At 32.1% G+C, this 17,980-nt stretch overlaps 1 protein-coding gene across 1 annotated transcript; it reads right to left on the bottom strand.

The window, feature by feature from the left end:
- Positions 1-14,377: 14,377 nt before the first annotated feature.
- LOC125206430 (E3 ubiquitin-protein ligase RHA2A-like) lies at positions 14,378-14,722 on the bottom strand. Its single transcript, XM_048105684.1, has one exon. It carries the CDS (start codon positions 14,720-14,722, stop codon positions 14,378-14,380), a length of 345 nt encoding a protein of 114 aa, XP_047961641.1.
- Between the last annotated feature and the right edge of the window lie 3,258 nt (positions 14,723-17,980).

The raw sequence follows: 17,980 nt of genomic DNA on the forward strand, positions 1-17,980 counted from the left end.
TGCAACGTTAAAATCATCGAAATATTCAGGCAATAATATGGCATTTGAATGTTGGAAAAAGGATAGGCGAAGAAGACAATCCAACACCCATTGCATATGAATGCTGAATTGAACGACGTAGTTTAGTAGGGAAGATTTTGGAACAATTCGAATCATTGTGGCTAATGATTCAAATTTTTGCATTTAGGTGTGTTCGATTTTTATCTTTAGGAATTGTGGTATATATAGGCACTCAAATATTGAAAGGAATGCTATTGTTTTGATTAATTAAAGATTTTAATGAATTTGTTTATGTGGCCGCCTTATGTAATGATTTTTGGTGCAAAACAGTCAAACATATGGACTAAATAAGTGTATAGTTAGTTGTGAGGCTTTCCATTCAACAATGCTCACCTGAGATACAAATGTTGTCGTTATTTTCTTGAAATTGATCTTTTACTATTTTTTTAGGCTGAAAGTTGAATTTTCGATTCATAGATAGGATCCTTAGCGTGCTTATTTAAGTCCGTAAGTTTTGAATTTCTGTATCACAAAAATTCTTATATTTATCTTGTCGCATCATACATAAGTAAGTGACTAATAACATGCTACCCCCATAACTCCATTATTGTTTTATTTGCCCTTTTATATGTTGATGGAATGTATCAGAATTTGCCACGCAGTGAAAAATTAGGCCATTTAGTAATTAAAAATTTATCATAAAGAATATTTACGTAATGATGATATTTTGGACTAATTCCTATATTTCCGCCAATAACCGTGTTATTATAACTTATGTTAATTTTATACTCCTTATAGGACGCATATCGGTATTATCATATTTAATTATCGTGATAGGGGAGGATTATATTGCTAACTCATAACTTAATTGCTAACTACAACTAAATAATAGTTATTAGATATTCAAATTAAGGGCTTAGATTGTCAATCCCTGAATGTCAATACGATCAACGAAAAACGTCAATAAGACTATAAAATTAATTCCAAAAAATATCAATACGGGTATTAATGTCAATTAACTACATGTTTATTTATAACTAACTTTTAAAAGAAATCCCAAAACTTTAAATTCATATAAAATATATCAAATTAAAGATAATTTCATAAGGATTCCAACGATATCCTACATGCATATGTTCTGACGTCAAAATTTGAAAAAAATATTGAATTTTTTTCATTTTTTCTTACAACAGAAATGTCAACATACCATATAAAATATGTCAATATAATACATGTAGAATATCAATATAAGCAATGAGTTAACATTCTTAAAGCATTGTGTTGACATTCTCAAAGCATTGTGTTGATATTTTCGAAACACTATATTGACATTTTCATCCAAAACTCTAATTTGGAGTTTTTTTTATCTTTTATTTTATTTTATTAATAAAAATGAAAATTACACGTGGCAAATTGTAGACCACGCGTTTTCTAAAATTCTATGGCCTTAAATTAGTTGTAGTTAGCAATTAAATGATGAGTCAACAATTGATCACTCCCCTCGTGATAGGAGCATATCGGTATTATTATATAGGGTATTCATGTCCATATGCTAAATATTCTCAAAATACAAAACCAATTTTAGTTAGTTGATTTTATACTATATACCACTAATAAAAAATATAAACATAATATGAAATTAATAATAATAATAATAATAATATATAATATATAGTATTACATAAAATATATTAAAAGAATATAGTATATTATTTATATATATAATATAGTAGTATTAAATTAACAGAATGTATAGATAATTCGATTTTTCGGTTTTTCAATTTTTTTTTGCCTAGACCGAATCGAACCGAAAAATCTAAATTTTTATATTTTCAAAATCGAACCGAACCGAGAAACCAAAACAACATAACCGAATTTCAAAATTTTGATTTGGTTCGGTTCGGATATTCGGTTTTCGGTTTTGTTGCTCCCCCCTAAGTAGTACTACATATTATAAAAAAATAATTGAATATTGAATATATTATAAAAAATATTGAATACTCCATATTAGATTTTTATTTTAATTAATACTGAACCAAAAATTTTAAATTATATACTCCCCCCCGCTCTATAGTAATAGTATCATTTTTCAATTTTGGGCGTTCCATAGTAGTATAGTCGTTTATTTCTTTAGTAAAAAGTATAACATATTTTCCCACTCTTAGTTTCTCATCTCTTGTTTTATTTTCTCTACTTTTTCCTCTCATACTCTATTACTCCATCTTTTTATTTAATATACATTACACACATTTTTCTTAATTTTGTTTCAAAAAGAAATGCCTTAACTATTATAGAATAGAGGGAGTACTAAGAGTGTCCACAGTGGTAGCGCCGCAGTGCCTATTGCATTCTGAGGACGAACCGCGGCGGGGGAGAGAGCGCCGGGTACTCGGCGTCGCTGTGTTGGCACCGTGGCGGTCAATTGCAAGCCACTGCGGCGATGATCCTTCGAATTTTTTTAATTTTTTAATTTATTTCTAGAAAATACCTATTCCCAATTTATTTTTATTATTAAAATTTCAATCTCAAATTTCTATTTTTTCTCAAATTTTGGTCAAGTCCAATTAAAATATGCTAATAATTAAAAAAGTGTAAAATGAGGTTGTGGCGTGACTGTTATTGTTAGGGGTGGGTCGATACGATATATCGTATCGAAAATGTTGTATCGTGTATCGTATCGAAAATATCGATATGAAAGAATTTCATATCGTTATCGTATCGAAAGTTTCGATATATTGAATTTCGATATATCGAACTTTTGATAAAAAAAAATTTCATATCGTTATCGTATCGATATTTCGATATATCGTATCGAAATTCGATATATCGTTAAATATCGATATATATCGAAAATTTCGATATATATCGGTATATATCGAAAATATAATAGCGATATATATCGAAAATATCGATATATCGAAAATTTTCGATATATATCGTATTTTCGATATAAAACGATATATCGCGATATAAGGAAATTCATATCGTTATCGTATCGAAAGTTTTCGATATGATATCGTATCGTATCGAAAATTACGATATATCGAAAATTCGATAATTTTTCGATATTTTTCAATACGATACGAGCGATATATCATTTTTTCGGTATTTTTCCCCAGCCCTAGTTATTGTGACTAGACAAGCTTTTATAGCTGTAATAATTAGGCGGACAAGATTTTTTATGAATGTGGCGTGTCTGTTCCAATATTGACACTCTAAATTTCAATTCACTTTTTATTAGATATTTAATTTATTATATAATCTCGTATTCTAGAAGTCATAAATGATGATATAGTGTTTGCACATGACTCCTTGTCAGAAGTCAGAACCAGACAAGCACGTGTTTCTGAATAAACTAATGTTAAGATGAAACTTTATTTTAATGTGGACTTCATTTTTTGCATTTGCACGAACCTAGTTCTACTTGATATATGAATACTGGTTTTGGTTTCAAATTCTAAGAAACAATATTGCTGTACTCCCTCCGTCCATCAAATATTGTCCATATCTAATTCGTTGCGAAATTTAAGAAATGTTCAGAAAATAGATTTGAAAAGGTTACTGATATGCAAATCCCAATTTTACGGAACAGTACTACTATATTAGAGGGAGGAAATTAAAGAAATTAAATAATCAATTACATTGTGACTTCCCAAAATGACCTTTTCAATATTTTTAAATATTTTAATTAAATACATTTGATAGTTATATAGGCCATTAGATGGACCAAATCAACTAACTAAAATTGGTTTTGTATTTAGAGAAATATTTAGCATATGGACATGAATACACCCTATATATTTGTACATTATATATATGTGTGTGTGTTATAGGTGTATATATTTTGCCTAATAATTACTACTATCATACTACTATTATAATTTTCCAAAAGCCTTACCGTTATCGGTCTATCTAGTTGTTCTGAATATGTACTAGTCTTGCGTTGAACGGATAATTATAAACATTGTGTTAATTAATTGGTTGGAAATATGAATAATTCCAAATGAAAAAATAAGGAAAAGTGACCCATGCGGCATGCCAAAAGTAATGATATGATAAGGAGGGAACATCTTTTTTGTTCTACGAACTTTGCCAAAGTATCATTTTATATCCGTGAACTTTGAAAATATCATTTCAGGTCCATCAACTATGGGTTAATATCATTTGAAGTACTTTTTAACTATTTCCAAGTTTTTTTGGACAAAAATACCCTTGATACCTTAAAGGGTATATATTTTTAATAAACTTATCCTATAATCATATTTTTTATAAATATCTTTACTATATATTTTTGATGAATTTTCAAAATATAATTTGACCTTCAATATTATCACTTAATTTTGTAATTAAGTGACATGCAAGAAAAGATCCTTATTAAATTTTTTATTATTAAAGAAAAGTTCTTTATTCAATTTTAAAATTCTTTAATATAAAAATTGAAGAAGCAATTTTACTTGCATGTCACAAAGTGATAATATTGAAGGTCAAATTATATTTAGAAAATTCGTCATAAATATATTATAAAGATATTTATAAAAAATATGAGTATATGATAAGTTTATTAAAAATATATACCCTTTAAGGTATTGAGGGTATTTTCGTCCAGAAAAACTTGGAAATAGTAAAAAAGTATTTCAAATGATATTAACCCATAGTTGATGGACCTGAAATGATATTTTCCAAGTTCACGGACCTAAAATGATACTTTAGCAAAGTTCGTGGACTAAAAAAGATATTCTCTCTATAATAAATACTAGTGGATGGGTGAGCGATCGAAAATAAAACAAAATATTTATTCTGATCCTGACTATATGTTGAAGCAATGTTATGAGATACTTAGATGAACAAGCTAGCTAGACAGATTTGAACTAATAATGTCTTGATAATTAATTGTTTTATGGATTTTTTTGCTCTATTTTGGAATTGACGGTCACCATTTATTGGTTGTTTAGCGCATTTTACCTTAATAAAAAATTAATATGATCCTTATCTAAGATTAAATAGTAAACCGGGATTTCAATAACATTTTTAGTCGATTTTCCAAACTAAAAACTACTACACTTATGTATGTATATAGATTTAGTCTTGCATAGTAATAATTTTCGTAAAAGAATAATTTAGACCATCTGGATCCAATTATTTTAAAAGAGAAAGAGAAGATAGTAAAGTAGCAATCAAAGTCGAAAAAATCGATAAATATTAAATGGAGTAAATATGAGGAAGCGACGAAGTTAATGAATTGCCAGATTTGGTAATGAACTTAATTAACCATAAATAGATTAGGCTTTAGCATGCAATTTGCCTTTTACATGTTCAACAAATCTCTCTAACCACGTTTACAGATGAGAGTATCTGGCGGCGCAGCCATTTTCCGGTGGATCTCAATAAAATCACCAGTCTAACCAAGTTCCTCGATATAAAATAGATTGAGCTTCAATCACGAATTATATTGGGCCCACATTAACTGATTAATGCAAGTGATTATTACGGAACCTTTTTTTTATAAATACTCACTCCGTAATCCGTATCATTTAAAATGGTTACCATTCTCTTTTCGATTTATCTCAACTAAAATGATCATTTCTATTCCTTTTCTCTCATTTTATTAGAACATTTAATTATTTTTGTCTCTATTTTACTAAACTCAATAATTACACCTAAACCATGAAGTAGCATTCAATAAAGTGACGCAACCATCTTAGGACAAATGGACTAATAAATTTTTAAGTGAGCTAATGATCGGCTTGGTCAAATTAAATTAATAATGTAATAACAAATGAGGTATGGTTAACTCACATGAGACCGTTCATCTTTAATCAAATGGTTAGAAGATCGATTATTGTCTTTGCGTACGAAACAATATTAAATCTTTGGACTAACTATCTCACCTTTCGAGATCGGGCCGGAGCTGCATTAGAGCAGCTGGGGCAATTGCCCCTCCTCACCTCTTTCATACCTTATATATTTATATATGTATATATTGTTTATACACTCCAACCACACTAAATGCCCCTCCTCAAATACATAAATTTTTCTTATATATTACTCCATATTTTTGCCCCTTCAATAAAATCCAGGTTATGCCCCTACTTTAAGATATCTACAAATCAGTATAAGGAAAAATCACTGAGTTATAATGAATATGTCTAATAATAAATTAAAAAAATATCAATAATAATAATAATAATAATAATATAAATAATGCCGTCACAGATAGCTATCATTTAAGCAGAAAACATACTGGCAATTGGCAAAGGTGAGTATAGCATATATCTGTAAAATCAATTGGGAGTGAAGTTGCTCATTGTCAAAAAGAGTTACCTTATAGGCAAAAAAGGCGGCGGTTTTTAATATATTCATTTTATCCGAATATCTAGAACTACTTAGACAGTAGTAAACTTAAACTCTGTTATAATATCAGTGTTTCCCTAAATCCAAAAGTGCAAATGGAGGTGCTTTAATTGACTCACCATAGATCGTGATAATGACATCAATAAACTTTGTTAAATATATACATATTTTTGTCACCAAATTTAATTGCTATGATTGACAATCATCAAGAAAAAAGTTGTAGATTTGGGAATACTTTTTTATCAGGACAACGAAAATTTGCCCATGTAAGTGTGTATTGAATTATTGAGTACTCCTACATTCGACTCGTTTTGGCTCTTTTGCCTCAAATGATGAAACTATTTTGTACTACTAATTGTCTTCTCACTATTATTTTTAAATATTTTTAACCTATGTTGGAAAATTAACAAATCTTCACACTCCCCCGACTCAATCCACTTAATTTGAGTAAGTACATTTGCACGTGATAAAACAAAAAAAATTGGTCTTTTTTTCTTTGGACATATTTATTGAATCCGATATATGAGTCGTGGGAGTACTTTTCTTTTTGTTATCAAGTCGCCATACACCCCTGTCAAATAAATAAATAAGGTTATATTTTTCAAAATTGTTCTGATACTAGTCCAATTGATTTATCCGCTTTCGATTTGATGTAATATACTTATTTTGTTAATATAATAGCATGAATAAAAGTAGAGCAATTTCCAACTGACTCCATCTTTATAAATGTGATTTGTCCGCCCCTATTTTGGAGCTAGCAGTATATACATTTGTGCTAATTAATGTCACAATAAAAAAAGGAAAAAAAAAATCATACTTAATTATTATACGTATGGCAACTATCAATTTCAAATCGAAGGAATTTTTTATTCTTATTTTGAATATTTATTGGATTAGAAAATTAATTTAAACATAGATTACTTTATAATATGGTAAAGTCATGGTCTAAAAATGTCGCATGTTTCGAAGTCTACATTAATTAAGACTAAGGAGTATGACGCCATTTGGTCATTACTTGGAATTTAATTTAGACTGGTTGAAAAAAAAGGTCGACATAGAATCTATTTCCAAGAATTACAACTATACTAGTAATAATTTTCGAGGATAAGTTGTATAAGCAAATTCGTCGAAGTTTCTTTGTTATTTAACAATGTGGAAATACTGAGAAAACTACAATGTGATCAATAAGTTTGGCGTGAAATTGAATTAGAATTATCGACGTAGAAACTAATGCAGAAGATTTTGGTTCTTCTTTTTTTACTTACTTGGGAAAATATTCTTAGCCAGCGTTTTGTAAATTTTACAAGTCAGGACGATGCTTTTGGTGTAAAATACACGCCAATTTTAGCAAAAGTAATCAAATTATAACCTATAACACCTTTTCCCCTATAATGAAATTAGAGGGCAGTTTGATCACTAATTAAAACTGATGATAGAATAAGGGGTTTAAAATATTGAAATGAATTGGGCAAGCACAAGATTAAACATTTGTAATGTACGTATAACTTATTTATAAATAAAACTGACGATAGAAAATAATTATTTTCTAAAATTTATTAGAACATAATATATAGAAGCAAAAATTTACATAGTATATAGAAGCAAAAATTTATTTATACTAATCAACAAAAACTAGCCGCAAAACTCGATCACTTTTATTGACGGGACATATACTAAATTCTATTCTTGGGAACGTAGTAGAATTTAGATTCATAAAATTCAATTCAAATTTATGAATTTTATAAGCATACAACTCATAAAAAAATTTACCGATAGGAATTACATGATGAATACATCGATTAAAACTTATAAGTCATTTCTCTTTTGCGTATCTATTGCAAATTTGCACAATAGTAAATTATATTATTTGAATTCAATTCAACCTACGGTTCTTAAATAATTGTCTATGTTCAATGTTTCTTCTCTTGTAGAATAGTAAAAAATTTAAAATGTCAGTAACGTATATAGGTTATACTATATAAAAATAATCATTTCAAAAAATATTTATCGTCATTACACTTTGCGTTTCTTGATTTGCTACCCAAATTGCTCGCATTTTGAATAGAGAATTCGATTCCTATTCAACCGTTGTTCATGTTCTTTTATTTTATTTTTCAAGTCTCTGCTTACGGCTTTAGTTTTTCACAATTAATTATAGATACATGGATTTATTTGACTACTACTACTATTAATTTGATGAGATTTAACAATGACTACTTCTTGACTGTAACTTGAGATCTGATAAATCTAGGATCAAAAGTGTGACCATGATAGGGACCTGGTATTTTATTTTATTTTGGAAGGAATATAATCTCTCCGTATAATTAGTTAACTTAATTTATGTTTTAATTATTTAGTTATTATGTTTTAATTTGGTTATGATTTTATTTGCTTTTCTAGTTTATAGGATTCTCTCCATCGGTTCTCCCTCTTTCCACCCTCACCAATCTCTTTTCATATAATTTCTCCGGATAGAAATTAATCTCATACTGTATTAATTCCTATCAGACCACCTAGGATCCTGGATTGAGGGTACCCCAAAATATTACTCCGTAGTAATAAAACTCCCGAATGAGAAATTAAAAACAATTTGTTTTTAAAAGTTAATCATATGTATAAAATTAAAAAAATATTGATCGATGCAATTGTATCAAAAGTCATTGAGCTTCTTCAATATCGTACATAGTATAACTCTTCCACTTTTATTACTCCATAAAAGATAATGTAAGACAAGCACCTTTTTTTAATAATTTAACTAAATTTCAATGGTTTACAAATAAATACAACCCAGATTAAGACAATTAGAAAATATCAAAAATTATTTGGAGCACTAACCTCCAGTGAACTTTAATATTTCACTAATCACTCTCTTCGAGCTTTAATCTCCCTGTAATCACTGTCTTCCTAAAATATCCATTTTAAAAGGTATTGCTCACCTATTTTAAAACATATATTTTTAAAAATTTATCATACACGATAAATCCACCTAAAATTTCATGTCATTAGATGAAGCGGTCATTTTAAACGTAAATGAGAGAATACGCAGTAGTACTAGTATTTCTTCTTAAGTAGCATTTGATGTCTCCATATTTAAGTTTAAGCTTTAAATTGTTGGCCATTAATTAACTAGTAGTAGTAGTAGTAATTGTGTTCGTCACTTTCATCTCGTGGATTTCTTTCTTTTGTTTTATTTTTCTTTTCTTGGGTGTTCACTTTATGTTATGCCAACTTGCAGTTGCAGAAATTAAATATAACTAGAGCCGACCATACATCGAATATTAATTTTTGTCTGCGGAAAAAAATACTTTTTTCTAGAGAATAGTCAAGAAAAAGAGAAATTATTTCAAAATGTGGGTGTTTTACTTGCAATTTATTTCTTCACAGCAGGCTCATATTTTGTCATAGATTTTTATTCTACCATCTGTCCTTCCTATGGATGAGTGGTCTAGGTTGATAATAGCGATTCAAGTTGAGCTCAGTTGGATTGACACGATTAGAGATTAAGGTCATCCGCAACGCTGTCTCTTATCCGTCTCTTAACCGTCTCATCTCTTCACTATTTATGGGTCTCCACTGTACTTTTCAGCTCATCTTTTAACTAAGAGACAACACCTGCATCTCCCCATCTCTTAACCATCTCTTAACTATTCATTCAATTTCATTTTTTATTTTTAATTCCAACAAATTCAATTAATAAAAACACACATCATTAAAATAAAAAAAAATATACATAATTTAAAATCCTAAAAAATAATAAAAAAATACATAATTAAAATACTCTAAATTAAACTATAAAAACTACTCCGCCGGTGAATCATCATCCCCCGAAGTCGGCGGTGCACCTATACCAAGTTGAGCTCTCATATACTCAATTCCGGCCATATGGGCTGAAACTTGGCCAGGAGTCATTTTTGAAAGGTCCGCCATCGTGGTGACCAGGTACATGGACATTAGGGTGTGCGAGCCCATGCCCGTGCCGGAGCCCGAGCCCTCGCCCGCCTGGCTTGATTCGCCGCGGCCTCTCCCTCTCCCTCTCCCCCTCGCTCTAGCCGCCTTCGCCGCCTTGTTCCCTTGCGGCCGACGTCGTGTACCGGAAGAAGACCCCCTGCATCATCGGTTGGCGGGCCCTCACGTGAGGTGTTGCCTTCGCCGCCATCACTAGACGAGTAGTGGCCACGCGCCGTGCGCTTCGTGCGTTTCGAGCCCGACTCGACACCGCCAGCCCACCTTTCAAGGTGGTGGACTTGCGACCAAACATCGACAAGCTTGAAATCTTTGCCAACGTCGTCTTTGAAGACCCGCAACGCCGCTCTCAGAATGTCGGCTCCACTGGCTCCGCTCTGATAATTCGCCTCTTCTCCCCTGTATATCGCGCAAAAATTTTTGACATCTCTGTCGCATCGGTCCCAATGACTGCGGAGCATCTTCACGTTGCGGGCAACAGTATTCTTCAGCCTTCGTCCGTTGTAAACTTCGGTGACTTTTAGCCAAAAACACTTGTGGGTTTGTTGATTTCCGACGACAGGATCGTACGAGACGTTGATCCAAGCGTCGTACAGAGCCAACGTCTCGGCTTGGCTGTATGGATGACGGCTGCCGTCTCCCACAGGCCTCTGCCTCCGCTTCCTCCTCTTCCTCCTCGGCATTGACGCCGAGCCTAAGGCTGCACCTGCCGGAGCCGGAGCCTCCACCAATTGGCCAGTCGGGCGATAATCCCGGAATTTGGGATAATCCCGGCGATTGCCCGTACCTCTGGAGGGGAGGGACGATAGTATGCATCCACATCAAAATGTGGTGTTTGGTACGCCGGCGGGGTGGTCGAGCCTTGGGTGCCCGACGACGAACCGGGAGTACCCAAACAGTTGTACATGCTCGCCCAATCGTCGAACGAGTTCAAGTCGAACCCGCCGGAGCGCCGCCTGCCGGAGCCGCCGCTGGAGTTTCCATCGCCGGACATTTTTTCAACAATTTGAGAGTAGTGTTTGTGTGTAAAATGGAAGAGGAATGAGAGTAGTGTTTGTGTGTAAAATGGTGAATAGAGTATATTTATAGAAGAATAAAAGAAATTTTTTTAAAAAAAATTCGACCGTTTGAATTATTTTTTTAATTAAATTCGAATTTTTCGAATTTATAAAAAAAAATTATTACGTCATAATTCCGACGCCCACTCGCTGGCCGGCGAGTGGGCGTCACGCAATGCTCCAGCGCGCGCGTCGTCTCGCCAGCTCGAGGCCGGCCTCGCCGGCAAGCGTTGCGCCACGAGATGTCTCGTCTCGTCGAGACAAGACGAGCCTCGCAACGCTGTCTCGATACTGGCTCGTCTCGTTGAGACGAGACCGAGCCCACATCGAGTCAGCGATGCGGATGCTCTAAGGAATGAAGATAAACCATGGCGTGATTCGTGCAAATCAAGGATAGAATCAAATCACATCATCGCAAATATCGAAATTAAAATCTTTTCATATTTAGATAGTTAGAACACCCAAAAATTTAACAGTGGTAAAAATAAAAAAATAAAATCCAATACAATATAGTCATTAAAGTATTTTAATGTCATTTTTATTTTTCGCATTCTACTTTTCCCCTAGCTCTCGTACTAATTGAATTACATATTCATCTTAATACTCTTTGAAGATGATTCGAACATCCAGTCTTTAATTTTAACACGTGACTTTGAATATCAGATGACTATCGTTTCACAACAAAGGCCTCTTCAATCCATCTTTTTCTCATTAGTTTTTGTCCAATCAAGTTAATTAGTTTTCCGACCCAACTGCTTTGCAATGTAACATGCTTTTAATTTATATTGTAGTAGTATACAATAATTAAGACATGATGAATAATATGCTTCACGTGAAGTTCGTTGCCGAGGTGCCAGATAGAAAGTTGCGCGTGTAGTTCACTCACTAATTCTGTGGTTGGGATGGGGAGTGATGAAAATAACATCTTGTTTTTTCTCACCATGTTCGTTGTACATTTTTTTTTGTTATGTTCATTTTTTAGTTATTCGTCGCTGATTTCCTATTCATTTAAGTGTATTTTATTATTTATATTTTATCAATTTTTTAATTTTATTATGTTGTTAGTTTTTGTCCAATCAAGTTAATTTTCCATATATATTATTATTTAAAAACATTATTTTAACTAAAAAATAGTTAAAAAATGTGTAATTCAAGTATACAATTAGACTAGAGAATATATGTAGGTGGTGTTTGGTTGTCATGACTAATAATCATGAGACTGTCCATCTAGGATTAAGTTGTAGGATTATTTTAGTTGAAGGGGAGAGGCTATGATTAATTATCATGAGACTATCCATCTAGGATTAAGTTGAGGGGGTTAATCTTATGAACCAAACATGATACATATTTAATCATGAGATTTAATCTTGCCAACCGAACACCCCCGTAGAGTATCTTTTATTCAGGGTGTACTACCAAAAAAAGAGAATATAAAATAGTAAGTAAGACAGAATAAAGTTCGCAATAAGCCAATAAGTAAATATATAATAAGTGCAATGTTGATTATGTATTGAATTTCCATTTTAACCAATGGTCTTTTAAAATTAGACGTGTTATAAAGTGCAGTCTGGATCTCATATCGCCACTAAAAAAATTATCTGTTAAAGACACAAAAATTATAATACAATTACTTGCATTGAAATTTTTAAAAAATAGCAAAAATATTATTTAGGACATAAAAGAAAGCGTCCATAAATTAAAAATAAATTAACCTAATCTTTTGTTTTTAGGACACTCTCATTTGCGTCCTTTAATTTTAGTTGGGACACCAACAATAACAACGTTTTTTTAAAGCGTCGGTGTTATACTTAGAAACACAAATTAGCGTCCTTAATTGCTATCTTTAACGTTTTTCTTTTGTTGTAGTGCGAGTATTAAGTATATCAAGTTTATCTTTTGGAAATAACACTTGAAGATAATTAAAATAGATAATTGATGTAGAAAATATATTAAAAAGGTTTCTGGAAGTCTATAGTCCTTCAGTCGTTCTTTGTGTTTGCAGGTCATGATCAAATATACTAACATTGTTGACTGACAAATAACTTAGGAAAAGTATATGGGGCTAAAGGACTGTAAACTAGACACTTTGATTTTTCCAATTTCTTGCCCTACGAAAATGAAGGAAAATTTAAATCGAATCATGTGCTTTTCACTTTTCAACTCAAAATTTCAAGTTAGACAAATTTGGACAGAGAACGGCGAATATTGATAGTATTATAGTCAAATTATTGAAAACCATAAAATTTGGTTAAGTTCAGCTTGATTCTGCAATTTAAAACAAAACAGCTGAAAAATCATAAAGTTAATTGGATACACAATCATACACCACCACGAATTTGTTTTTTATGAAAATGTATTTTAGATAACAGTAACATCTGTCAGTGAGTTAAATAACGTCGTCTATTCATACAGAAAACGTCATTAATTTGATTGAAATACATCAACAATATATTGCAACATACATTTTCACTGTGTGGTAGTTACGAACAAATCCAAACTTCATAGGTTTTCAGCTAGTTTTTAAAGGCACAGGCATACTAGAACTTGACTTAGTTTTTCGCAATTTGTCCTTTCTACTACGAGACACATATGCTCGATTGCTGCTTGCATTGAACATCAATTGAGCCTGGAACTAATTTTTGTGATTGATTGATTTTTTTTGTACTTAATCTATTTTAGTAATATGTTGCATATTAACATACCGATGGTATAATTATATACTACTCCGTATTGAACTATAGTCAATGAAAAACGGCAAAAAAAGACAGAGAAATCCAGTTTCGTATTTTGAATATTCTGACGACTTGGGCCCGACTCCAGGTGTCGGTGTTGTTTTAGGAAAAAATGAAAAACATGTAGGATGATAAATTTAATTAAGATAGAAACAGAATTATCTGAACTTGTATTTCTCTATACAAATGTTGCGTACTAAAAAAAACAAAAACAAAATGAAAATCACAATTTCCATGTGGGTTAATTAATTGGAATTAGATTTCCATATTATATCAGCGTAGCCACCACGTGGCACGGTCGTCGGTGGAATCGACGGCGGCGAAGTTGAACTGGAGGAGCTCGTGGCGGAGGTCGGGCGCGAACTTCCTCGGGTTGACATTGTCCCGGCAGAGGGGGCAGGTGACGTGGCCGTATCCGAGCCACCTATCGAGGCAGACCTTGTGGAAAGCGTGTTGACACCTCAGCTCCGTAATCTCGTCTCCGCCTTGGATCCTGCACAGGCACACCGCGCATTCCTCGGACGAGCCAGAGCCGTCTTCGCAGTAGTACTCGGCGACACGTGGCTGGAAGAAGGATTGGTAGAGAATGAATTCCCACGCCCACTTCAGCTGCGTCATCATCGCACTCGTGTGATTCAGCATTGCTGCTTTTGGAATATTCACTCTAAACATTTTATTTATTTAGCCTGCTTTTGTTTTGGGTATTTATAGACTCATGCTCTGGGAGGGTTCTGAGAAATGCAAGGGATTGTGACTTTTATCAGGATGAGTGTAATATAAATATTTGTCATTGGAATTCATTTGTGTGCTTATGAGTGTAAAAGTCGCTGGTCCAAATTAGTTTCTCCGTAGTAGTCAAATTAATGACACAGCAAAACTGTTTGTCAGGTTTTTGCATGTCTGGATTTTTAATTCGGTATAAATTGTAAGCCTATGTTGGAGAATAAAAAAATCAGTAACCTTTTTTTTAATGTAAATCATAATCATGCCAATCTTGAAAAAATATGCAGAACCAAAGTTTCGAGAAACAAAAAAAGGCAGTTACACTTATAGAAACTATTCTTAGTAGAAATCCAAACAGTCAACAAAATAAATACGACTCATCAACTACAATAGCATGTAGAAAGTACGAGTAATATTTATGGAGTATTGGCACAATAGATCCCTCATTAATCAATACTGTAATAAAGGATGTTAGGCATGTTTTAATGATGGATTTGAACAAAATCGGATGCTGCACCCAAGTACAATTAAACTTAGCTTATAATTAAGACTTGCAAATGACAATATCATAAATACAACTGCAATATGGCCACTAGACTTGTGAGTACTAGATTTAATAGGTGCAATTTATTAAATTCAAAAGACGACACAATAGTATTCTAAATACTTTCATGTTATATTAGTTTCAGTATTCGTTCCATTGTCCCAACTTGTTATAGGAATGTATTTCTCAGAAAATTAAAGACTAATTAATGGGTCTATGCACATGCACAAACATAGTTTCAAAATTTTAGAACTCTTCAATATACTAGTAAAATATTGGTGGCTAGCTAGATCAGTGGAGCAAAAGGGCTCAAATGAAATTTAGAAAGTAGGTATATCGAGTAGTTACTTTTTCTAGTTCTGCATATTATACTTATCTAGTGGAAAACTATTTCTTATAAAGTGCAATTGTACCAACTTTAATAAGTAAGTAATCGAATAAAGATATAATCCTCATAATTGATACTGTACACAAAAAATAAAAATAAAAATAAAGTTACAGATGACACGAGTTTTAATGCGCAATTAATAAAGTAAGAGAGACGGATGGAAAATGTGGTGGAAGTAGTGTTAGTGGATCATAGAGTCTATATTTAGAATGATGTGTATGATTGATATTGGTTTAAAAAATTTTATTTTTAAAATTAGTCTAATTTTAGTTGACGCCCCAAAATAGTAAAACTTGTCTAAGGACGGAGGGAGTTGATAAATTTATAGTTGAACATATGTTCTGATAGCGGGGAAGTTAAGTCCTCACTATCTATAGGTTGGTAAATTGAATAAAGTAATACTTAAATCAACAAATTCAAAATTTCAAGTGATCTAAGCGTAATATATTATCATATTTTTCAACCAAACCATATTATTTTTTTGTGAATAAGCAACATAGCTTTTTTTTTCTCGTTGGTACGTAGTGACGTCTGGATTTTGACTGTCATATCAGATACAACTTCATAAAAAATTACTATGAAAAACCTATTCAAATATGAGATATTGGCCTCTAATATCACGAAACTTTCAAAAAGTTGGGTTTTTCCCACGAACTTTAAAATTGGCAAATAATATCACGAACTTTACCCTCGGTTTGTTTTTTCCCACGAATGAAAAAATTCATATTATTTTAATAGATTGAAGAACAATTTTGGAGGGTGTGCTTCAAGAAAAACTATCTTCAAAGAGTGAAAAACTTGAAGCTCTCAAAATTGTTGTCGAGAAATTACGAAAACAAATCCGTATCATAATATTATTTGTGGGAATTTTTTCATTCGTGGGAAAAAACAAACCAGGGGTAAAGTTCGTGATATTATTTGTTAATTTTAAAGTCCGTAGGAAAAACTCAATTTTTGAAAGTTTCATAATATTAAATGCCAATATTCCAACAAATATTTACTTATTGATTTTCAAAGTTATGGAATGAACTAAAATTAAACTAAATGTCATAATTTTTTTAACAAATTCGTCCAATCAAAATAGGCAAAAAGTCAAGTCCTCCGAAGTAATTATTTGGGCCGCCGGGATTAATTTCGAAATTCGGCCACACCTAACCCTATACTAGATCACCTAATGACCAAAATAAATGTAAGAACGTTTTACAATGAAAAAATGTGAAGTGGAATGGAAAATTCAGTCATAGGGTTGTGTTTAGCAATAATGACAATTAATGAATGAATCGATTCTTTTTGTAGAACATTTTAAAGCTTGGGCTGTAAACATGAAGAAATTGGGAATACGAAAACAAATCAAAGCATTGGCTGTAAACATGAAGAATTGGGCTCTTGAAAACAAATCAATGCGTGCGAAGAAGATGTTGGGCTTTATGTTCCAACTCGGTCAAAATTATTATCTAAGAAAATAGTGTATTATTGTTTGGACTATGCTAAAATTCATGAATTATGGTATTTTATTTTCCACGAATTTATAAGTTGGAAAAAAAATATGAAATTTAACTTTGTAGTAGAAAATTTCCCATAATTTAGAAATCTGGCAAAATTAGAACTAGTGTGGAATAATAGTAGGAGTATTTTATGTGACTAAGAAATCTATCATAAACACGCTGTGTCATCGACATTTATCTTACATTCCCTCCTATATTATCTCCTCATTAACAATGGTTGCACATGTAGCAAAAACGAGCACAAACACAACCATCCCCGACCCGATGCCTGGGCTATCACGACTCCGGAGGTCTCTCCTCCTTTCTTTCTCGCGAATCACACTAGCTACAATGTATTCACGTCCCTAAGTCCCTTCATTGGAAGGCTAATAGCAAAGAACCATCACCGCACCGCTGCTGAATTGATCATAGTTCAAAATTTATGTTATTTCTGATTAATTTTAAAAATTTTGGGATGACCATAATTCAATATAGAGTAATTTTTATGAGAATTTGGCCAATTAAATAATACTAATAAATATAGGCAGTAGGAGAGTGATCAATTGCTAACTCATCATTTAATTGCTAACTACAATTAATTTAAGGCCATAGGATTTTAGAAAACGTGTGGTCTATAATTTGCCACGTGTAATTTTCATTTTTATTAATTAAATCGAAAAAGATAAAAAAAACTCCAAATTAGGGTTTTGGATGAAAATGTCAATATAGTGTTCCGA

The sequence above is a fragment of the Salvia hispanica genome, chromosome 2 (assembly GCF_023119035.1).
Source record: "Salvia hispanica cultivar TCC Black 2014 chromosome 2, UniMelb_Shisp_WGS_1.0, whole genome shotgun sequence".
NCBI classification, from domain to species: Eukaryota; Viridiplantae; Streptophyta; class Magnoliopsida; order Lamiales; family Lamiaceae; genus Salvia; species Salvia hispanica.

What these genes read in the sequence shown, in the direction of transcription:
- LOC125206430 (XM_048105684.1), bottom strand. Translation starts at nt 14,722, where the DNA reads ATGACGCAGCTGAAGTGGGCGTGGGAATTCATTCTCTACCAATCCTTC.